The sequence below is a fragment of the Pinus tabuliformis genome, chromosome 4_2, assembly GCF_031772625.1.
Source record: "Pinus tabuliformis cultivar Carrire ecotype Pingquan chromosome 4_2, CPIR1, whole genome shotgun sequence".
In the NCBI taxonomy this organism is placed as follows: domain Eukaryota; kingdom Viridiplantae; phylum Streptophyta; class Pinopsida; order Pinales; family Pinaceae; genus Pinus; species Pinus tabuliformis.
The window spans coordinates 290,173,682-290,200,062 of NC_142304.1; the positions used below are offsets into that span (position 1 = coordinate 290,173,682).

Consider the following 26,381-nt stretch of genomic DNA (forward strand, 5'->3'; position numbering starts at 1 on the left):
CTGAGGAGAAGGATGAGGATCCTGAGAAGGTGGGGGAGGATTTTCATCCTTGTTGTCATCATCTAAAGAAGAAATAGTTTCAGAAGTAGAAGGGATAGAGAGAGGTGGCACATCCCCTAAACTAGGCTCGTAGGCCGATATATTTTCAGCAAAATTTACATCTCTTCTAATGATAACATTTTTGGACTTAAATGGAATAAGTCTATATCCTTTGACATCTTCAGAACATCCAACAAAAATACATTTTTCACTCTTAGGTTCTAAAGCTTTATGTTTCTCATCTGGAATATGGGCCCATGCTTCACTTCCAAAAACACGAAAGTGACTTACATCCGGTTTAATTGAGCTCCATGCTTCTTCTGGAGTGATATTCTTTAAAACCTTAGTAGGAGTGCAATTTACTATGTAATTTGCACAGTTAATTGCTTCTGCCCAAAAATTAAGAATAAGTCCTTTAGATTGAAGCATACAATTAGCCATTTCCTTTAAGTTGTGATTCTTCCTTTTAGCTACACCATTTTGCTATGGAGTATATGGAACAATATGTTGCATTTGAATTCCATTCTCAGTGCAAAAGTTGATGAATTTGTTGTTAACATATTCTCCGCCATTATCATATCTTAGCTTAAGAATTTGATGTCCAGATTTTTTTTCAACAAAGGCCTTAAAGTCCAAGAACATGTTAAATACTTCACTCTTGAGTTTTAAGAAGTATACTCAAATGCGTCTGGAGAAATCATCAATTAAATTTAAGAAATACTTGTAGCAAGAGAATGAAACAACTGGAAGTGGACCACATAAATCACTATGCACAAGCTGTAAAGGGGTTGAGGTGTGCCAAGAGGCACGTTTTTCAAAACTATCCTGATGATGTTTTCCAAGTACACATCTGGAACAAACACCATCTCTGCAAGATACCATTGGAAGACTTGTCACCATATTTTCTTTACATAGATTCTAAAGGGAGCGATAGTTTAAGTGACCAAATTGCTCATGCCATAGTTTGCTCACTTCATCATTATGAACAACAAATACCGAGGGAAGATTTGATGACCCAAAGTTTTTAAACTTATACAACCTTGTAGAATCATCAGCAATGCCAGTAGCTAAAATCTGTCTAGTATCACTTATGTCCTTAATTACAACATTGTGAGTTGAAAATTTAACGATTTTACCTTCACCTGAATGAGTTATCCGATATACAGATAGAAGGTTGCAGGATAAGGTTGGAACACATAATACATCATTAAATTTACCATTGTCTATATGAACAGTTCCAGTCCCTACAACACTAAGAGATCTATCATCACCAACATATATATATTTTTTGTTATAATCATTTAAAGAAGAAAACATGTCTTTGTTTTTGGCCATGTGATAAGAAGCTCCAGAATCAATGAGCCACTCATGAGAATAAGAAGAAGAAGACACATTTAGTGCATATCCAGACTGAGATGCTTAACAACCACATGCAAAAAGTATTATTCCTGAAGATGAAGTTGAAGTTGAAGAGCGCTCCAAATGGATGTTATGATTCTTCATTGCCGCTTCCAAGGCTTCCATATTCTTAAAGCATTTGGATTCTAAGTGGCCATCTCGATTACAAAAGTGGAAATGTCTATCAGTCTTCTTCCCTTTGTTTTTATTTGCCTTATCATTTTGTTGAAATAATTTTTCATTTTGAGACTGAAATTGCATAGGACCCTTGTTTGGTTTATGACCATTCTTTTTAGGATACGACTTCTTAGGATTCTTTGAATTTGGTTGCTGTTGAGCGGCTAAGGCTTTCTTAGAAGAGTTTCCAAGATTAAGAAGACCAAGATGTAAGAGTTTTCCTTGTTCTCTTATTAAAAAATCACAAAAGGAATCAAAGGAGGGAGACTTGTAGTCTTGTCCTTGAGAAATGAAAACTTCTCTTGTAGAAAGGAAGGTGGAAACAAACACGGAGTAAGCTAGTCCCAACTTAGTAAGAATGGAATAGATAAGGGTACCATCTTCTTTCTTGACCTTAACACCTTCTAAGAGAAGTCTAAGGGTCTTGAACTTGGAAAAAAAATCTTCAATGGAAGAAAAATTATTGGGGTCCAACATAAGCAACTCATTTTCAAGTTGATGGGCTCTAATTTAATTTTTATTCCAAAAACTTTAGTGAGTTGTTTCATTGCTTCATTGGGGGTATCAAGTTCTGCGATATGGAATCTAAGGTCTAGAGAAATAGACATCCCTATCAACCCACGTGCTTGATCTTTCCTATTTTCCCATTTGGTTGCCTTATCTTCATCTTTAGGTTTTGTTTCTTGGCCTGAGGCTATTCTGTAAAGACCTTTACTTCTAAGTAAATCCACAATGTAAGACCACTATTGGAAGTAGTTGGTGTTGTCAAGAGTAACTTGGCATGGAATTTCTATTCTAACAGAAACTAAAGTTGTATATGATGAAAATAAGTGTTCCGATGGAAAAATCTCGAAAAAATAGGCTGATTAGAAAAAACGGCTCTGAAAACGACTTCCGAATGAAGAAGTTATGGATTTTTGAATAAAAGTTGTTGAAGATGCCGACAAAGTGTGTGAATGTGTGGAAATGAATGATAATGTTATATTTAAAAAAAAAACTCCCCAATTTCAAAACATAAATCTAATTAGCTCACTTTTAAAAAAAAATTATGTGACTCACTTTTATAAATAAGTGAAAGTCACTTTTACAATGGTACTTTATGAGCTACCCACTAAATTGTAACTTGAATAAAAGATAAAGAGATTTTAGAATTATAAGTGACTCACTTTTTATAATGGGTGAGAACACTTTTACATAAAGTAACTTTAAAACATAAGCTACATGTACTTTTTGAAAAAGTAACTCAACAAAAAGAAAGACTAGAACCCAAGACCTCTATTCTCATAAAGTAACTTTGGACCAAGTGAGCTAGTTTAAAAGGTTAATAATTTTTAGAAAAAATGAAGGGTTTGTTTTTGTTTTTGTTTTTGCATGCTTACTTGAGAAAAATCTTTTTTTCCTACAAAACAAAAAACACTAAACCCAACATGAACTTAAAAAAAAAAAAAAAAAAAAAAAACTTATGGCTTGAAGTTAGCTTTACCCGGAAACTAAATATTTTCCTCAATGTTTCTGATTTTCCGAGATCACATTAAGCCGCGGCAAAAAAGAGCATATGCATGAGAAAAATGCTTTCTTTTTGTTTCTGATTTGCCCATATCACATAGAGTTGCGAGGCAAAGAGCATACGTAGAAATGAAATGTATAGATCCGGTAATACAAAAACAAAGAGCAAAATAAACCGAAATAAACAGAGAGAAAATAACTAAAAACTACAAATAAACAATGTATACATCCATCTTAAAAATGACGTAGCTAGGGCTACCGGAAACCTTTTCGCATCAGAAGAAAGGGGTTCCTCACTGGAACAGATGCTCCTAACACAATAGAGCAGTTCTCTCGGCCCGAAAGCAGTCACAAACAATAGATCTAGGAAACGACAATCAGATGCAGTTCTGTCGGCTTCAGATTTGGATCACCAACAAATGCGGCCCTCAATTAGCTCTGGTACCATGTAGGAATTTACAGGGTAAGTTCCTCAGACAGAACACCAAAGGACACCGCTCACAAACAGATCACAGATCAATACACCAGTATTATTGACGTGGTTAAAACCCTCAAAGAGGGAAACAATCCACGGCCTAAGTCAACATGGCCACTTCAGGAAATTTATTAATAAAATAATGAAAATTTACATAATCTTCTCTCATGAACGGTTACCCTACAAATGACCCTCCATGCTCTTTAAATAGAGATCATGGACCAATCGGGTGTTAAGCCACGGATCAAGTGTTGGTAATACTGAGGAGAGAATGAACCGTCAGATCACTACATATTGTGACCGTCGGATTGTAAGTTACAAAAGTACATAGTAAAGAAAAACACTTTACCTAACTCTACACTAAACCAAGTTATACTTAACTATTTCCTATGTGTCGGAATATCCTAACAGAAAGCTCAGGAGGGATAGCACTAGTGTGTGTGCCTCATAGGATCCCAAGGGTGAGAATTAGACTCTAGCATAGGTCCAATCTCTTATAGAAACATTGTGGCCAAGCCATGGTTTAGCTTTTAAAAATTGTCTCTAAGCGACCTTTTCGATCTAGGCTTTGGATAGTACCACCAGAGCCTCAACCAGGTATACTTATGCGTCAGCGCAGTAAGGTTCCCTTACCGTATCATAGCCCAAACTCATCTCATTACATTGTGAGAAAGTGTGTAGGATGGAACCTTATATGGATGCCTATCATTAATATGCTCCCTTAACTTAGTCCCAATGATCAACATATAACCATAACCAATGACCAAGAGTGGGTGTTGCATGAACGAATGGCTAAGATTGAGCATGAGAATATTGACGACTCATAAGAAATATGGGATGATGTAAACTTGGAGGGTTGCATCCCATAAGCCATATAAAGTCACACACAATGGATAACACCTAGGATAATGCAAGCCTAGGAGTAGTTGGCAGCGGAAGATGCAGGGATTGGAAGAGTTTCAGAGCGGGAGGTCCCTAGAGGAAAATCCAAATAAGCATTGGTGGAGATGCCCAAGAGGACGTAGGGCTCGTTGTCATGGAAGGAGAAAGGACCAATCGTGAGCAATGGATGTGTGGAGAGGCATGGGACCACAACACACAGAAGCCCGAAGATCCCTATTCCCAGAAGTTCAAAGGTGAAGCATGCTCAGGAGGGAGTGGGATGACGTACGCTTAGGCTTCGGTGGGAAACATGCAAGCTCGGAAATCCATTCATTGGATTTAGGTGGGCTAATAGATGGGTCAACTCAGAGGGTCAACCCCAAAGTAAATATTAAGCAGGTAATTGCAAGGGGGCATACTAATAGAGCCCAGGTGATGGGAGGATTGGCAGTAGATAGCGACCCATTGTATGGTCAGTACTATTTTCTAATGCATTAAAAATTAAAATGATCACATATTTTGATGCGGAGGTCAGATTGAAGAGAAATTTGATACCACCAGAATCGTCTTAATGAGATGAATGCAATGGTAATGTTAAACTAAGGTTTTAAGTAATTTGATGAGATTGAAATTTTTAGACCCTATTTCCATAACATCACCTTGGATTTCGGGCCAACATAGTACTCACCTCCTTTGACCAGTGTTGTGGTAAGGGTTAGGAGGGGGTGTGTTATAGCCTCATGTACCATAATAATATTGTCTAGTATATACTTGTGGTTGAGAAATCCTCCCTACTTTTCAGAGATCAATCTCAACATCAATTTCTTTGGACAACTTGGAATTATTTTTGTCAAAATATTATAGGAAGCATTACATAGTGAAATGAGACGAAACATGTTGAAGGTTGAAACATTAGACTTCTTAGGAATCGGGGCTAAAAATTTGAATTCGTTCTTCCAACTACCTTACCCTTTGACTTACTCTAGTTGAGCATTCTAATTAGATATTTCTTAATTAGAGGCCAAAGAGCTCAATAGAAGCTTATTGGGATACCATTGAGTCATGGTGCCTTATCGGGGTCCAAAGCCCAGATTGCATTTATGACTTCCTCTTTTCTTATCTCTTGCATTAAATATTGATTCTCTTCTTCAGTAATATTTGAGAGGGATGAGGACAAAAATTCTTTAGCCTTTCCATTATTTCAAATTCCCTTTGAAGAATATAAATCTTGAAAGTACTTGAAAGATTCTTCTTTTATCTCTAATAATTTTGGGATTGGTGGCTTTCCTTCTAGAGTGATCTCCCTCAACCTATTCCTTAACTCTCTTTCCTTGGCCTACTTATGGAAGAATGATGTGTTCTGATTTCCTACCTATATCCATATGCTTATGGACTTTAGTCTCTAGATCTCTTCTTCCTTCCTATTTTCCTAGAATATTTGGTTATTTAAGATCTTCTCCCTTTCTAGATGTCATTACTCCACTTAGTTGTTTTCCATTATATTTATATGCTACTCTAGCTCCTAAAGCATGTATTTTCTTTTCTTACCCAAGAAGACATACATTTTTTTGCCCATGTTCTCAGTGCTTGTTTCACCATCTTTATTTTGGATTCCCAGATGAAGGTTGGGGATCCCACCACACTAGTGATCCATGCTTGTGAAATTAAATTCTAGACCCCCTCTTCTTGCAACCATCTAGGATTAAATCTGAAGGGGATAGGCCCAAGATCTTCTTTTTCTTCCAAGACTAATAATATTAGGTGATGGTCTGACTCACCTAAACATAAAATGGAAGAATAAGGATCCAAACCATTGAGGATCCACAAACTATGGATTAAGAATCGGTCTAGTGAGGCTGAAATATGCCCATAACCACTTCTTCTATTTGTACAAGTAAAATTTCCTCTCCTTATCTTGACATCGATCATGTCTCAATCTATAATGAGATCCTCCATTTATTCTCTAAATGGATCTCACACAATAATTTCGCCTTTTCTTTTAGATGAAAATAATGTAGTATTGAATTCCCCTTTGACATTAGAGCTCTGATTATAATTGTCATTCTTTAATGTGAGGAGCTTTTCCCAAAAGTATAACTTTTCCTCGTATGTAGAAGGGGCATAGACATTTATCACTATGATCATTTCCTTTGTGTCCTTCCTTTCCAAAATAATGGTGATCTAGTTCATATTTCTTGTGCATTCGACCAAGGAAAATTTACTTTTATTCCAGAAAAATACCCAATCCTCCATAGGCTCGCCAAGAGCTCTATTTTACTCCATCGTTATCCTTCCAAAAAAAACCACTTTTTAAATTGTCTTCTTCTAACTTAATCTCCTACAGAAAAAGAATATCGGGTTTTACTAACTTAATTACATCTTTAACTGAGAGGGATTTAGAGGGACCTCCCAATCCCCTTATATTCCAAGAGAGAAATATCATCATTTAGTAGACGAATGAGCTTTGGAACTTCCCTCGGTTAACCATGTTGAACTTTTACTTCCAGAAGACTTTAACAAGTCTAATATCTGCAATTAGTTGCCCAACTTCTTATTTTTCTCGACTTTGTTTTCTCTTATCTCCTTCCTGGAATGCATTCCCTTTTTCTTAGCAATGCTCTCAGTCTTCTGGTTGCTTGCTTCCCTATTTCCTCCTAGAGTTAGCATCATATTCCTTGTCATTATTTTCCTTGGATCTTCCTGAGAATATCTAGCGCCTTTAGGGGGACACAAGTTGAGCTAGCTGATAGATGACAGGGCCACCCTTGACTTGAGGAGGGATCAACATCTACGATGACTAAATCTCTTTGGGTGTGTCCTCCTTTTGAGATTCATTGATTCCCCTTATTCAACTATAAAATCCTCAATTTTCTATGCTGGAAGCACTCGTTAGGTATCTTGCGCCATCTCTTCCAGCTAGTTTTCTTCAAGGGACTGCAAAACCCCAAAGAGGATGGGATGCTATTTATGATTTGCATTCTTATTGTTTACCAAGTCTCTCTTATTTCCTTCTTTTCTCTAGGTTTGCCACTGCTTTGTTTGATTTTCAGCAGAAGTCTTACTTTTATTTGCTTGAGAATTCTTGCAATCCCGAGCGAAATGTCTGTATTCATGGCAGACCTGACACTTGAAGGGGAGATGCTCATAATCCAAAATTTGGCAGTGTTTCCAACCTCCCATCATGAGGAATATATCTATAGGAAGTCCCTTCTCCAAATCTACCTCGACACATATTTTTTCAAATGCAAAGTTGCCTCCCTTAGGCTCAACTCTATCAATATATTTGCCTACGCCATTTCCAATAACACAAACACAATCGTCACTCCAACAAGACAGATGGAGTTGAGGGAGCTTAACCTACACTTGCACGTCATTAGGGATGTCTTCCACCAGATTTAAGTCTAGAGACCATCTGTTTAGATGCATTCCCCTATTGCTAAAGAAGTAGGGGCCATTTATGAAGATGACCTCTTTGTCCTGCTTGAACTTGAAGAGGAAGGAAAATCAATCGTTCCCGACAACATAAATGCCCATGTTTCCTTTCATCTTGCTTTTCTAATTCTTCTTAGTCCACAATTCCATGGATTTGGGCAAAGGCCACATCTTGGTGAATTTTCCAACCAAGGCACGATTTTTGAAAGCCAAATTAGAGTGGTAGAAAACCAAGGGCATTGCCATGGATGGGATTCCCTTCATTCTTTTAACAAACTTGGAGGGGTTGCCCTTTGATCTATGTTTCACCAGGAGGGGTGCAATCAATGCCTAGAATGCCTATGCATCATCAAGCGAAGGGCGAGGAGCTTCCTCTAGGCTGGCCATGGTGAGATTGCAGATGGATTGCAAGCAACTAGGGTTTCAAAGAGAGAACATGGTTCATAACAAAGGCAATCAATACTTTAATTTTATATAACTATATTTTAAATTAATATTTTTAACTTTTCTTTCTTCTTTACACTTTTAAAATTTATCTATATTTAAATCCATACTTTAATTTTATATAACTATATTTTAAATTAATATATTAATATTAAATAATTTTATTAAACGAGTTGTCTTTAGTGAGACTTTTTGGAAGCTTTTCCGGTGGGTTTTTCCGGTCTAATTTCTCTAAAATCCGGCAGGAATTTATTGAAATCACAAGCTTGATGGGTAACCCTTACACAATCGAAGTTCCCTAGGGGTTTGGGTTTTTCAGGGTGCTGAATCCATATATATAGTAAAAAAACAACACAAATCAAAATTTCACCTCAAAAATTTCCACCGACACTAAAAAGTCCAAAAAATCACACTAAAAACAACTCCATTAAAAAACATCTTTATAATTTTTAATATCCACGGCAAATTTAACTAATATTACATTTTTTTTTTCTTAAATTAATACCACCCTACATTACACGTTATTTGCAACATATACTTCCATCACACTTTTAATTTCAAAATCAAGCCATTATTTTAATGTGTTTGTGAGTTAAACTTAAAAGTACCACATATCACATTAAATATTTAAACCTAATGTACTTATATGACAATCAAAAAAATAAGTATGTACTTGTTATCTCAGTTCAGAGTGACAAAAAGAAATAAGTAGGTACTTGTTATCTCACACAGTGACATATAGTGGTGTTGTTTTGCTATTAATGGGAACCTTACACAAATTTTCTAATTTTTTTCCTTTTTACATAGTTTAACTTTGAGTTTTAAGGTTTTTGAGCATGAAGTGACCCAACAACACCACCAAAGCTCCAGAGCCCAAAACATGGTGACAACATTGTCCTTCCTTCCGTTCTCCTGTCCTGCCTTCTGTTCTCCTATCCTGTCGTGCCCAATGGGGCCACGTACAAACGGTGATTTGAACGTCGGCCAGCTAGCCCCAACTCCACTACTTCAATACGCATATGTTCTGACAGCAAACCTAGAAAATCACAGAAGAATTTGTTCAGTGATACAAGACATTTCAGTTCATTTTCTCCATTTTTAACTGCTTCGAACCTTGCAATGAGTCTTGTAAACTCAATTCCAGTCTCGCGCAATGAATGTGGAGGACAATTCCAGTAGAGAACTATAACTAAGATCTGCACACCACGGCCGCATCTTAAGAGATAAGAACATCCCAAAATGGACAGTGGAATTGGCTACTATCATCAATGATACGGCCGCATCTTAAGAGATAAGAACATCCCAAAATGGACAGTGGAATTGGCTACTATCATCCATGATCATTTACAACGTCTAAACTAATTTCCAGAAATCAGGGTTGTGCACTTTGAGCACACGGTGATTGTCGACATTAATTCTTTCTTGTACGCTCTCACATTTCTCTGAGCTCGAGAAATGCCATTGTCATAAATTTCTGCTCAGATTAGATGGTTGAAAATCCCTTCAACAGAGATGGGAAAGCGCATTAAGAGTAGAACTATAGAATTAGAGAGAAGCGACATAGATATCTATAGATTAGCAAAGAATCAATTAGAAAGTTGCGTAGAGTTGCATATGATATTTCAAAATTTTATCTTATCTTAAATTTTAATTAATAAATATATAAAATTGTAATAATTTTTCTCTAGATATAATTTATGTTATGCATATTATATTAAAAAATTAAATAGAGGGTTTATAAAACATGTTAAAGAAAAATGCTTTGTGTAGTATCTATGTAGCTATATGTATAATCAACATAGATCTATCTTAACTCTGGATATACCAAGCTTGAGAGAGACCAAATCTCTCAAGCTGCAAACATCTTTTAGTGCGAAAATTGAGGAAAGATTTTCACTTAGATAATTCCTCTCGACTTTTGGTAGATCTAGAATTAAGATGGATCTATACTAGTTTTGAGCAAAACACTAACAAATATAAGAAATATTTTATTTTTAGTAGTTTATATAATATATGCATAGTGACATTGAAATATTTTGTTTATGATTCATATTCTCCACATTAAATTGTTAATACATGTCCCCTAATATTCTGAGATAGAAAACATTCTCTATTCTTAATAATTATTAATTAAGTAGTTAGAAATCAGAAAAGTCAAACAATAAAAGCTTTATTGAAATATATTGAGGTGAGTGAGAGAATATATACATCCTTGTGGTAGTTGTACTATAGCATAAATCAGATATTCTTTCTCATGACCATAGTTATAGGGTTCTTTTGAGTCTGAGTTCACCATCAACTTTGACTCTACAGTTTGGAAAAGGCAAGTCTAGCAAGTCGTTTTGAGTCTAATTTAACCTCGATTGATCCTTGCAATTTTGATTTGCATGTAAAACATGAATCAAATTGACACACCAAGTTAGTCTTGCAAGTTAATTTGACTTGAGTTTGAATCACAAGTCTCACAAATCATACTTGGTTATGTATCTATAAAAGACATTAAAAAATCTGAAGCTCTCATTTTGCCTATTTTTTAGATCTGATTTGACAATAGAAAGCTAGTGGAGTTTCCCATTGCCCATAATCCATGAAATTTTGTAATATGCAGTATCATCTATGTACTTTGAAATGAGTTACTAATGAAAATTTATATCATATGGAAATTTTAAACTTTTCTTTGCAGGTAAGGTTTTTCTATGCTTACATGAGGTTGAAACAAGGGTTTTGGTGTGTAGTTGGTTTTAGGATCCATATTTTGACAATAAGCTCTGATGCCACATGTGAAGACCCATTATTTGGGTCCCCAAGCTTAAAAGAAAATTTCTCAACATAGATTATAAATGTCTAGTACAACTACATAATCAATCTTCCTTTATTCATTACATAAGATATTTATCATTTGCACAACATATTTAAAATGTATAATGTAATTTCAATAATTTGACAAATAACAAGAAAAAATATCTAGTTATAGTGGCTCGGTTGTTGTGCTCATCCTAGGACCACTTGACTAAATATGCCACCCTACCAACTAGGAAGATCCTATCTAACTTCCTAGCCCAGGAAACCTCCACAAGTTCCCAAGCCATCCTATCCCAAGTCTAGTTTGCAGTTATAGTGTGTTTAAGTTCTCAATCCAACACCTTCCCAACTCCAAAAAGTTTCCATTGTCTAAGTTCCCTATCCTTTATCGTGGCTCTCCTTTCCCCACTTCTCCTTAAAACCCCAAAAAAACAACCCCCCTTATCTCCATCATCATTCAATTCCCACCCCGCCACCCTCGAGCGACACCCTACCTCATCTCTCCACCTACCCTTTGCCCCTTAATTAATACCTTGGGTGGTCAATTCACCCAACTACCCCTTATTAGTGAATAAAATAATAATACGATTTAAATGTCAATCAAACATACAAACTTACAAGGATCCTAAATTATTAACTAAATCATGATAAACATAATTCATTAACTAATTATAAATTAGGATTAAGGGTTAATCAATTGATTAATCACTAATCAAACTTAACCATTAATCAAGTTTAATTATTAATTAATCATCTAACATAATAAGATACAAAATACTAGCATATTTGTGTGAGTTGTGGGTATGTAGCTAGCATACAACTACCCCGTATGTATACTAATAACACTAACATGGTCTGTCACATCAAGAAATCTCATAATAGCTAGGTTAAAGGAGTGGGAATTACACACCAGACCTCCTATATCCCTAAGGAAGTGAGATGGGGGTTGGAAGATGCAATGTGGGAAGCATACCCACATATATTTTGAAATTTTGATGTGAAAAGAAACATTTGATGCTTAAAAATAAAGCATAAAAGTAGTATTATGCACATGCATGGTGATGTGCATCAAATATGGTTTGAATTTTATGGGGAGGAGAATGTGACACATCGATTTAGATACTTAGATTAACAATGCATATTTGTGTATTCAATGAATGGATGACGTCCAAGTGATGTAATATGTAAATATTGTACATTGAAGATTAATAAACATCATTGATTATAGTTGGAGAAGGATGAAAACGCATGGGGAGCTATTATTCCACAACAGAGGAATGAAAGGGGGCTCAAGGGGCTCAAAATGTTGCCAAGGTAAAATAATACTAATTTAATCCTAAACCTAAGTCCTATTTTAAATTATCTTAAGTTATATCATATTGAGATCAATTTCCATTGAGGGAATTATATGGACTTCTTAGGAAGACACGAGGCAAGCTGGAATCGCACAAATATAATCCTTGACTTTTGGTTATTGTGGGGGGTTTTTTCCATTCATTCTTTCCAGAGATTGTGGGGAGATCTTATAACACTCTATGAATTGTTATAGTATGATTATGTCCATTATGAATATTATGCAAGAATTATGCCATGTGTATGAGGAATTATTTCTATTGAGAAAACTCCATTATATTTGAGAATTCAAGGGTTACTCAATAGAGAGATTTCCTATCCAACCTAGATGAAAGTTAGATAACATGGGGGACTATTTGGCAGATAATGGAATACCATCCCTTGGGTTATGCAATTTTAAGTGAAAAGAGAGTTGGTTGATTGGAATTTCTATGAGAGTTTACAACCTATGAAATAGAGGGAAAATTAGGCTATGTGAGAGGATTATAACTAGCTATCTAAAAATTGATCCTTGTGGACTCATAGCCTTAACTTAGGAGTGGCTATATTGCAAAAATGTATGAGCAACCAAAAGCCTATGGTTGGGTGGAAAATCCTTCATCCACATCCAATTAGTGAATCATTTCCATGAACGTAAGCTTTTATGGCTTATTGAAATTATGCTAAACTAATGTTGTGTATGTGAAATATTTTGTGAGGTTGCAAGTATCATATATTCTATAATTATGAGTGATTAATCATGTTTACATGAGCTTACATTGTCATGATTGCATGCATTAATTCATTAATAATGGGAGAGAGAGAATTATGGTTTCATAGCAAGAGATATCAATGGATAACTATGTTTTGAAGAGGCACACTATATCCTCAATTGTTGATAAAAAGAATTGGGTATGTTACATGAAAGAAAAAGAGAAGATTTAAGCAAGTTGAATTTGAAGCTTTTGGGGACCAAAAGCTTGCAAATGGGGAGATGTGCTCCAAATTGGATCCTCATCACAATGTTTTTTAAACTTTGTAATAAGCATTTAATTATTTTTAGAAATGTTGAGAAAAAAAAAATTCCCTTACAAGTTGAAACAAATCATTGTGATGGTTGGCCTTCCAATGCAACACATTAAAATTGAAGGTTGTGATGAAGAAGAGCATTGAATGGATCAAAGGAGTAGGAAATGAATAAGGGAAGTAGTAGAGATGAGAACTCAAAGTGTTAGTCTACAGGATGTTTAGAGGAGAAGAAGGCATTGAGTTTATATCATGATGAGTGAAGATTGTTTTGAGCCATGTTGGCATCCAAAAATTTCCTACTGGAAAGTATCAGTACACTAAATTCTTATATAACTCACCCTTTTGTAATCAATTCTGTAGTTAATAAAATCCCTAATCAACTTAGTTTCCCCCCAGTTTAGTTTCCAAGAACATCTTTGTATATGTGCATTTTCATGTTATGTAGTGTGCTTTGGGTGACATTATTGGTATCCTTTAAGGTATATTATTATTTTTAGTTGTGCACATGGTTATGATGATGGGTTTTATATTACAATTCTCTTAATTTCAGTTACAAACCAATTTCTATTAGTATTTAATGAATGCTAAGAGCTATCTACTCTCCTCTATCTTGTATACTCAATGATTGAGGATTAATGGTTGTCATATTAGAACTATTGCACTTATATAGGAGGTTTTGAAATTGGTTAAATGAGTCAAATGGACTGTTGGGAATTTGTGTCATTGCTAGGTGTCTTTTTCTTCCTTGTCATTCTCCTCTCTTTTGAGCAATGTATTTTTTGTTAGGAAAAATGTTGTTAATTAAGTGTTGTGTTTTCACATTGAAAGAAGATCATAAAGTCCTACCTCATTTTGGCATTTATGGAGTTGTAGAATGTTGTGCAAAATTCTAATTGTAAGAAACTGAGCAGTGAACAAATTTGAAATAGAGTAGACTTGTTTTCCATTGATTTGCATTCAATTAGCCCAAATTTTATTTGCTAAAAGTTTGAACTAAGTATTGTAACTAATTAAGAAGTAATAGGTAAAGAGCCATGATCTTATCCCATTTTTAATTGTTGATACATTATTTATTTGTATTCCATAAAGTGTCTATGTTGGTAAAATGGATAGGCCATAGGCCTACTATTTATGGATCACATATACTCACCAAACCGCCAAGTGATGAAGCATGTTAATCGTATTGATTTCCTCTATTTAAAGTACTCAATTATATTTTGTGTTATCAATCATCTTTATAATTTATGATTATATGGGTTGAACTAATAATAATTATTGTTTTTCCCATAATTCAGTAAGATTATCTTATTTTAGGTTGTTAGTTAGTTAATACTTCATACTACCTGAAGTGTGTGATATCCTTTTACTACAAGGACTAAACATTCACAATTATTCCATGTTCATTATGAAAAACATCTTGTCTTACATAGATGCTCATTTGGAATGTTCTTAGAACTAAACATTTATCATTATTCCATGCTCATTACACAAGACATCTTGCATGGATGCTCTTTTGGAATGTTCTTCGGTTTATAAAATTTCCCTATTTTTTCCTTAAATACTTGATTTACACTTAATATCCTTTAACGTCGCTTTTGTGATATCTTTTTATTTAAGCATTATTCAACTACTTTTTATTAAACAAATTCTTTAATGAGTGTAACAACCTACAAAGCTATTATTTCTTTTATTGAATAACTATTGTGCTCTCTAAAGATATTTTTCAATACTTAAAAGATATTTTCAATACATAAACATTTAACCATTATTATTATTATTATTATTCTCCTAACATTAATTTTATATCGTTTTTACACTTTTTAAAAATAATAGTTTATCTACCAATTAACAAATAAGACAATTTTTCCAAAATCTAAAATTTCAAATTTATTAAAAAAAATTCTTTTAATTTTATATAATTATATTTTAAATTAATATGTTTTGATTAAATATTTTTGGAAAAATACATCTTTAATATCTACCCTAAATTTAACCCAATATTATATTTTTTTTTCTTAAAAATTAATACAACCTACCTCACATACTATTCGCAACACACTTCCATTACACTTTTAATTTCAAAATCAAACCATTATTTTAATGTATTTGTAAGCCAAACTTAAAAATACCACATATCACGTTAAACAACTAAACTTAAGGTACTTCTGACGATCAGAAAAATAAGTACATCTAAATATAATGTACTTGTTATGACATACACTAGTTAACAATACAAAATGTGTCTTAAAGCTTTCTCGATTAATATTAATATTAAAAATAATTAATTTTATCTAATTTATTATATTTTAATTATATTTATTTATTTTTTAATAAATTTATACACATTTAAAAAGAAAATGTAAATATATATATAGAATAAATTCAAATGATAATATTTTTTATATTTAAACTTAATTACTAATCATATAAAAAATAATATTTATAATGTTTTTATTTTTCACTATCATATTTCAAAACCTCATTTTAATTAATAAAACTTCCAATGATTTCTCTTTATATAATTTATCATACCTCATTTTAATTAATAAAAATTTCAATAATTTCTCTCTATATAATTTATGTGATGTATATTATATTGAAAAATGAAATTAAAAAAATTATAAAATATATTAAAGAAAAATGTCATGTGTCTTATGTATGTAGCTATATACATAACTAACATAGATTTCTCTTAGTAGAATTTCGAATTTACCATATTTCAAGAGGATTAAATCTCTCAATATGTTTAGTATTTTTTTAAGTGTAAAATTTGAGAAAAAATTTGCACTTCCATTGATTAAATTTCTATCAAATCTTGGTAGATCTAGAATTAAGATGAATCTATGTTGGTTTTGAGCAAAACACTAATAAAATATTTTAATCATATATATATATATATATATATATATATATATATATATATATATATACTCTCATTTATATAATATATGCATAATTGAGATTGAAATAGTTTATTTATGATTCATATTCTCCACATTGAATTGTTAATACATGTCCCTCATATTCCAAGGTAGAAAACATTCTTGCTCTCTCTTATTTTTGTTATTAAATTTTTTTAAAGTGTTACATGTTTGTTTATCTATTTATCTTTGTGTGTGTAAGCATATGTATGTATTGCAAGTCAATTGCATAATAATTATAAATCTCACTCTTTCCTTGAATTAGAAAAAACCTATTAATAAAATAACCATATAGATTTTTAAAATCTAACCACATAAAACTTTTTATTGTTATTTTTACTTTTTAAATATTATATATCAACTCCATATAAAAAATGAATTAATTACACACCTTTTTCACAATGGATATATATATATATATATATATATATATATATATATCCTACATAAAGTTGAAATAAAATTATGTCATTTAATATCAGTGACACACACACATACATATATATATGGATCGAACATAATATGAATTACACATTATATAATATCAATAATATTATTTTTACATGTCATCTGTCAACTCCATATTAGATCGCGATGGAAATGTATATCTCCTTCATACAAAAAAGTAAATTAAAATTTGTGTTTTTAATCGTTACATCTCTATATAAAGTTGATGTAAAATTAAGTTGGAAATTAATTTTTTTTATTTATGGTTAACATTGATTTTTTGTTGTTATTATTATTTTTTAATTTGTTGATATATAAGTATTGTTTTATTATTTTTAAATATAATGGAACAACCTCTATCTTGTCTTGGGCTACAAAGCACCTCAATGAGGGTTTTAAGTAAATTAAAAATTAGCACAACCATTTAAATAAAAAGGCTACAAGAAAACACTAAATCTAGACTTTAAAAAAAATCATGAAAATTAGTTAGAGTATAAATTTATTATTATTATTAATTATAAAAAGAATTAATATATGAATTAAACATATACATTTAAAAAACATGAAAAAAAATTAACCATGGAGATTTATCCTCATTTTACCATGGAAATTGCTAAGTTATAAAGAGGCTTTATTACAATACCATGAGTTTCTCAATACCACATGCCAAAAAAACATACAACTATATATATATATATATATATATATATATATAACAAAAAGACATAACTAGCTCCGAAATAAATCACAATCCTCTATGTTTCACTACTACTAAATTAAATTCTTCTAGATGCTTGGTAGATCTGGAGTTAAAATGAATCTATGTTGGTTTTGAGCAAAACACTAATTAAATATTGTAATCATAAGAAATATATATTTTTCTAGACGTTTATATAATATATGCATAATTGATATTGAAATAATTTCTTTATGATTCATATTCTCCACATTAAATTGTTAATACATGCCCCCTCATATTCCGAGGTAGAGAACATCCTTGCTTTCTCTTATTTTTGTAATTAATATTTTTTAAAGTGTTATATGTTTGTCTATCTATCTTTGTGTGTGTATTATAAGCCAATCACATAATAATTATAAATCTCCCTCATTCTTTGAACTAGGAAAAACCCATTAATAAAATAACCTTGTAGATTTTTAAAATCTAACCACATAAGACATTTTATTATTATTTTTAATTTTAAATATTATATATCAACTCCATATTAAAAATGGAATAAATCACACATCTCTATATATATATATATATATATATATATATATATATATATATAGTGCCTTATTTTGTCTACATAAAGTTGAAATAAATTTATGTTATTTAATATAGATATATTTTATTTATAACTGACATTAATTTGTATTTATTAATATCTTTTTGTTTTAGATATTACATATAAATTGAACATAATATATATATATATATAGTGCCTTATTTTGTCTACATAAAGTTGAAATAAATTTATGTTATTTAATATAGATATATTTTATTTATAACTGACATTAATTTGTATTTATTAATATCTTTTTGTTTTAGATATTACATATAAATTGAACATAAAATGAATTACACATTATATAATATTAATAATATTATTTTTACATGTCATTTGTCAACTCCATATTAAATAGTGATGAAATTGTATATCTCCCTCATACTAAAAAGTAAATTAATTTTTTTGTGTTTTCAATCATTTTATCTCTCTATATAAAGTTTATAAAGTTGATGTAAAATTAAGTTGGAAATTAAAATATTTTATTTATTGTTAACATTGACTTTTTTGTTATTATTATTTTTTAATTTGTTGATATGTAAGTATTGTTTTATTATGTTTAAATATAAGGGAACAACATCTATCTTGTATTGGGCTACAAAGCACCTCAGTGAGGGTTTTACTTGAATTAAAAATTAGCACAACTATTTAAATAAAAAGCCTACAAGAAAACACTTAACTTATACACCTCATATTGTCAAACTTAAAAAATCATAAAAATTGATTAGAGTATAAATTTATTTTAAATTTATTATTATTATTAGTTAATAAAATAATTAAATATGAATTAAACATATACATTTAAAAAAACATGAAAAAATTTAACCATGCAGATTCAGCCTCATTTTACCATGAAAATTGTTAAGTTATAAATAGACTTTATTACAATACCATGAGTTGGTCAATATATATATATATATATATATATATATACAAAAAGACATAACTAGCTCTCACATAAGTCACAATCCTCTATGTTTCACTACTACTAAATTAAATTCCATTGGATGCTTGGTAGATCTGGAGTTAAGATGAATCTATATTGGTTTTGAGCAAAAGACTAATAAAATATTTTAATCATAAGAAATATTTTTTTTTTCACTCGTTTATTTAATATATGAATAATTGACATTGAAATATTTTGCTTATGATTCATATTCTCCACATTAAATTGTTAATACATGCCCCTTCATATTCCGAGGTAGAAAACATTCATGCTCTCTCTTATTTTCGTTATTAATATTTTTTCGAATGTTACATGTTTGTCTATCTATCTATCTTTGTGTGTGTATGCATATGTGTGTGTATTATAGGTCAATTGCATAATAATTATAAATCTCCCTCATTCTTTGAATTAGAAAGAACCCATTATAAAATAACCTTGTACATTTAAATTCTAATCACATAAAATATTTTATTATTCGTTTTACTTTTTAAATATTATATATCAACTCCATATTAAAAATTGAATAAATTACACATCTTGAATTAGAAAGAACCCATTAATAAAATAACATTGCAGATCTTTAAAATCTAACCACATAAAATATTCTATTGTTCTTTTTACTTTTTAAATATTATATATCAACTCCATATTAAAAATGGAATATATTACACATCTTTCTCACAATGGAAAGTGTATAGACATTGAAATATTTTATTTATAACTAACCATAATTTTTACTTATTAATATATTTTTGTTTTAGATATTACATATGGATTGAACATAATATGAATTGCACATTATATAATATCAATAATATTATTTTTACATGTCATTTGTCAACTCCATATTAAACAGTGATGGAATTGTTTATTTCTTATACTAAAAAGTAAATTAAAATTTGTGTGTCAATCATTTTATCTTTCTATATAAAGTTGATGTAAAATTAAGATGGAAATTAAAATATCTTATTTATGATTAACATTGATTTTTTTGTTATTATTATTTTTTAATTTGTTGATATGTAAGTATTGTTTTATTATTTTTAAATATAATGGAACAACATCTCTCTTGTATTGGGCTACAAAACACTTCAATGAGAGTTTTAATTGAATTAAAAATTAGCACAACCATTTAAATAAAAAGGCTACAAGAAAACACTGAACTTATACACTTAATCACCTCAATGAAGGTTTTAATTGAATTAAAAAATTAGCGCAACCATTTAAATAAAAGGACTACAAGAAAACACTTAACTTATACACCTCATATTGTCAGACTTTAAAAATCATAAAAATTATTAATTAGAGTACAACTTTGTTTTAAATTTATTATTAGTATTAATTCTAAAAAAAATTAATAATTCAGCCTCATTTTAAAGCATTATTACAATACCGTGAATTTCTCAACACCACATGCCCCAAAAAACTCATTTCATATATATATATAAACAGAAACACATAACCACTTCATAAATCACAATCCTTTGTGTTTCACTACTACTAAAAATATTTCATGAATATTCCATAAATGTTAAATCTTTATAAATAAATCTGAGAAAAATCAAATTCATAACACTTAATAAAAATTTGAATTTATTTAAACTAACAATCGATTTAAATTTAAATCAAAAAATATAATAATTATTCGGCCTAACCACCTGAAATAACTGCAATTAACAAGCTTCCAAAACTTATACAATATATTGTGAAAGCGAAAAAAAAAAAAAACTATGAAAAACACCAAAACTAAAACAGATAAAAATTAACTAAAGTTATTTACATGAATTAAATGCTAAGCCCTTCACCAAAAGCCAAAGGTTACTGCATAAAAGCATGCTGCATATAATATTTTCATTATCAATTATCAGACCTGTGGTTGTTAGTATGGGATGACAATTTTGCCCATAACCAAAATCACAGAGTCACCTTCTTATTGGAAGATCTTTGTTTTGCAAGTAAGCTTGTATCATCGACAATGCTTCGCTACGTTTGTCTAAGGGAACTGCGTGCCCTGCTCCTCTAAATGTCAGATATGTTAATCCTTGGTATTGTATAAACCATCCTGCCACCTAAATACACAGAAGGATACCCCAGTGACCAACCATGAATTGAATGAACTGATCACAAAAGTCCAAACAAAAACTGACAAGAAAGCAAAACCTAGTCACTCGGCGTTACTTCTGAGGAATGACATGAAAACCTAACCTATGTTTTCAAAATTTGTATTGATAGCTATAATAACTTTTGGAACAGAGGATGGGAGCTTCGAGGATTACTTGTCTGTCATGGAACCACGGATGCCATTGTTGCTTTATGGGCAAATGTAATGCATTGATGTTATCTTTCGTGGCAGTTACAGGTACTCTCCCATCAATATCTCCACTGTTAACATTGACCATAACAATGTTCATTGAAGTCTAAATTAACAACTACTAATCATCCAAAACATCAAATGGCCAATCCATATATAAAATCTTTGACATACCTGTAAACCCAAATCTTTAGACCACTTTTGATAAGTTTTGTGTAGATTGGAAGAACTGAGAATATTGTGTAATTATATGCATTGAACACAGAATTGCTGCATCAAGCAATCAGAGTCAGGATTTAGAAAATGAAATGAAAGATATTTGTTGCTTTGAAATTGAGCTATAACATTTAAGTAATGGAGATGCTATCACATTAAGATGGAAACCAAAATTTACATGAACAAATCTTAGCATAATCTAACTAATTACATAGGTTCATCTATACCCAAATTTTCCCCTCAAACATCTTTTATTACCCCAATAGATTGAGAGATAACATGATCTAGTTTCAGATATATCATGACCTATACTAGTGATTAAAATACAGATACCCACTTGCAGACTGCCCATTTGAAAGGAATCTTTGTAACATTTGCGTGAAGAGCTTCTTGAACATCAGGCCTGTTGAAATATTCATTTGTGTATAGTTCAAAACAGGGGTCATATCCACCGTATAGGAACCCCAATGCCCTCCTCGAGACCTGTAAGTACTATCAATTACATTATAATCAAGGCTACGCCATATTTTTGCTGCTGAGAGGATCCAATACCAAAATTTTGAAGCGAATTACCTTATTTTGTGAAACTGTAAGCTTGTCTCTCGTCTTTACTCCTGAACTCGAGTTCTCTAGACAACGAGGTGCATAGATATTATATATGTCAATCTCCTGATAGTCGTACATCACCGAATTCACAGCATTTTCGCATTCATCTGTCCAGTTGTACACTTTGAAATTGCAAATGCTCTTGATCAGATTATACTTTTGATCAGAAATGATAGCATGGGTCCAAGCATAAGCTACTATTCCTTCCCAGTCATGGAACTCATCCGTTTCAGGATTGCCCACCTGCATATGCCTTCACATCCTTAGCAAATCTTCAATGCCAAGTGCTTGCAGAAATTTTCACAAATTCAAAATGAAAGATAGATTCTGTTCTAGTACTAACAATGAAGCCTTTCAAATTGATGGAAGTGTATTTTGAGTGCTTGTGGCTTCGGTCATGGATAAGCTCTGCAAGCTGAGGTACATAATGGCCTGAAAGTCAAGTGAAATGTTTCAACAAACTGACTCAAATTCTTGCATACATATATTTCCACACATAAGGGAAAACAATAACCAAAGAGCAGTGCAACATTAATAGTAACATATCATGGTTTATATATTCTCCCATTAAGGCATTCCACCTGCCAAGGTGTATATCCCAGAGTGTATGGTAAACATCATGTACTGAGCTGCAGAGCATTCACTGCAGCTTGCTCTGGGCGGTATATTTCGGGATACATTACTATTAATGCTGCACTGCTTGGTGGCTATGGTTGGCCCATTCAAAGTGTATTGAGAAATTGGAACTAGTACATAGAAACTGCTATTATTACATGAAACTTGCCTGCATAGCTTTCTCCTCCTATGTAGAAATCATGGGTTTTATACTGTGGGAATCTCTGTAACCATCTCAGAAGGAATTCGTATGAATCCTCAGCTGCAAAACCCTCATTCTTAAACCCCAAAGATTCTTTTTCCATTAATCGAATATAGCTTAAAAATAACACAATAATCTTTGTTTTATTTTTGTTCAAATGTGGGATTTACCAGTAAATTGATCATCCGGCGCCAGCAAATCAGAAGTAGTATTGGTATATGAAAATCCCACACCCACTGGAGATTCTAAAAAGAGCAAATTCGCTTCTGTTTGCAGAGTATAAATCAGGAGCAATCTCAAAAATCTAATAATTTATTAGATGGCAACTGATTCCAATCCTCTGCTTACCTCTGTTCCAGGAATATCTGTTCAGGGAAAGGCCTGTCCCATTCGTTTTTACCAGAAACGGACCCAATTCTTGTGCTGCTCCATAGCCGATGGATGAGCATCCAGGGCCTGCAAATGCCCAAAAGAATGCATATATGAGTTATTCAACAGGAGTTCAACTCACTTGATGTCAATGAACTGCAGAGGAATATATTCATTCAATATAACAAGCAAAGCAACGGTAAGGCAAGGGCATGATTTGGACCTCCATTAAGCCAGAGAACCAAAGGTTTTTCAGAAGGCTGGTCTTCTGCTTCAAAAAACCAGTAAAAAAGAGCTCTGCCATGCCGTTCATCCACTGTTATATATCCTGCGTAATGAGCGAAATTTGCCTCGGGTTGACCGGGAAGATTATACACTCTGTCAGCTTCCTGAGCAGTCAGGCCATATTTGAAGTTGTCCTGGTCGCCATTGACGACCAACATGAAGAGAAGATAAATGCAGATATTCATTAATGCATTGTAATGCTCTCTGCATGCTCCTCCAGTTCTTCCCATTGCATTAATTGAGTCAGTCAAAGAGCAATGACTTCCAGTAATATGGGACTGGGAATCATAGAGAACAGACCACGGAGATTTAATGAGTGTGACTTTATCCGTAGGATATATAGGCTGGGAAGGATGATGGAGAAGCAACAGTACATGTCTATTTTGATAGAGTTCTTTTCAATCAGTGCCTGGTCCATGCTTTAGTGCCATTGACTATTCTTGTACTGGAATATTGGTAAACCACTGGCATGTCAGCCACCATAAAAATGGGCATCTAATGATTCTGTTACTTTAATTGCTTGGCCAAGCCACTATCCAATTCTGATTGGAAAAATGGGCATGTGATGATCGATTCTTTTACTTTAATTATTTATTTGGCCAAGTTAGTATCTCATTCTGTTTGGGATTATTTTTATTTGATAGTGGAAAACTTATTATAATTTAGTTGTCAAACTAGTCGTGAGGACAGTCATCTCTGTTTGTCATCTGCAATGCAGGCTAATTCATCATTATTCAAGGAAAACCTCTATACCTAACTCCTGTCAGATGCCTCTAGGTATTGAGCCATTAACTTGTTTAAGAAGGAAAAACTTTTAACCAAACAGAAACAGTTTTAATAAATTATATGAAAAAAAAGAAAAAATTACTAGAAAAATATTTTTTATTTATATTAAATATTTAGTGATTTATGGAACTCTCATGGTTTATGCAATGGTGGTGATTCATATATTAGTGGTAGTGGATGTAAAACATGTAATAGGCCATCTATGTATAACGCCCCAGTGGTTAGGAAAGTTTTGTAAATTTGTGGTGAAAAAATTTAGTCTTTATTCTTAAATAACAAGAATACCATATTTTATTTTATCAAGAATTTGTAGATCTTTTTCTGATTGATAGTCTTAGGATTTTACTATTTGAATTTGTATTTTTGTTTGAATGTTATTATGTTACCTTATTTTACTTTTTATTGTTTCTTCACATTTATCTTACACCAAAATTGTAAAATTTATATTTTGGAGTTGGAAGGTTAAATGCAAACTTCTTTGCATTTATTTAAATTTGTATTTTTATTTGAATATTATTATATTACCTTATTTTACTTTTCATTATTTCTTCATATTTATCTTACACAAAAAATTATATTTTGGAGTTGGGAGGTTAAATGCAAACCTGGCTTGATTTGGTAAAGGTAGTAGAGATTCATCCAATTTAGTGGAGGCCACGAAACCTACTCTATAAGTTTTATTGGGTGTGTATTCCAAAGTTTTGATTTGGAGGATGTCTATTTGGTGGAGATATATTAAAAAAAAAATCCAATTTGATTGGATAGATATATATTAAAATAAAAAAGTTGGATTTGGATCTTATATATATATATATATATAAAGTTTGCTTTGGTGGGGTTGTGTGTGGATTTGGGAGTTGTGCAACAATTTTCTAGTCAATAAATAAATTGTGTGTGTCAAATTATGGTGTTTGTTCTAATGGTGAAGATTTTGTATGCATAGTTCGAGGTGGAGAAGTTAAATGGAAAAATAACTTCTAATTGCAAAATCTTAAGATGCACAATTTGTTGGTGCAATAAGGACTACACAAGTCACTGAGAGGTAAGAGATAAAACCTTGCGGTGTCATTGATGAGAAATGGGAAGATTTGGATGCAAGAGCTCTTAGCATCATTCGATTACGTTTGACAAATGATGCTCTTCTCAATATTGTTGGAAAGAAAACAACAGTAGGCTTATGGAGCAGAATGGAGAGCCTTTACATGACAAGTCATATATATTTGAAAATGCAACTATATAGTTTACAAATGATAGAAGGTAGCAAAATGTTAAGAATTTAAATGTTTTTAACACTTTTTTATGCCAACTAACTAGTATGGTGTAAAAATCAATGTTGAAGACAAGGGAATTGTGTTCTTGTGCTCATTACCTAAATCTTGGGACCAATTAGTCACTTTTATTAGCTTTAGCACAACTCGCACTCTTCATTATGATCCTGTTGTAAGAGCCTTATTATCTAAGGAGGTGCAAAGGAAGTTCAGTGTAAAAACCTCAACACAAGAAGCAATGGTGGCAAGGGGTTGATTTAGAGAAAAAAGTGGAGAATTTGAGAGGTACATCAAGATCTAAGTCAAAAAGAAAAAAGGGTAAGCTAAATTATTGGTACTACAATAAATTAGGGAATCTCAAGAAATATCGTTTGAAGAGGCAAGAATCCAATGATGATTCCAAAAAGGAAGCAAATCTGGTTGAAACAAGTTCATGTATGGTTGATGAAGTTTTATCTATTTGTAATATTTCACAATAACATGAAGAACATTTTTAGATATTGGTGCTTCACATCACATGTGTCCACATAGGAGTTTGCTTTATTCTTACCAAGCTATTGATGGTGGTGTAACATCCCCAGGATGACCCCTTGTATGTATTCAT

The 26,381-nt window shown here is 31.9% G+C and overlaps 1 protein-coding gene across 1 annotated transcript; it reads right to left on the minus strand.

Moving 5' to 3' along the window:
- Positions 1-20,850: 20,850 nt before the first annotated feature.
- Positions 20,851-24,092, minus strand: LOC149169133 (serine carboxypeptidase-like 26). The gene is made up of 10 exons (XM_089427026.1): positions 23,662-24,092; positions 23,418-23,525; positions 23,240-23,335; positions 23,037-23,129; positions 22,596-22,684; positions 22,220-22,495; positions 21,984-22,129; positions 21,605-21,700; positions 21,396-21,501; positions 20,851-21,188 (listed from the first exon to the last, which is right to left on the minus strand). Exons 1-10 carry the CDS (start codon positions 23,951-23,953, stop codon positions 21,042-21,044), a joined length of 1,449 nt encoding a protein of 482 aa, XP_089283152.1. The 5' UTR covers positions 23,954-24,092; the 3' UTR covers positions 20,851-21,041.
- Positions 24,093-26,381: the final 2,289 nt, after the last annotated feature.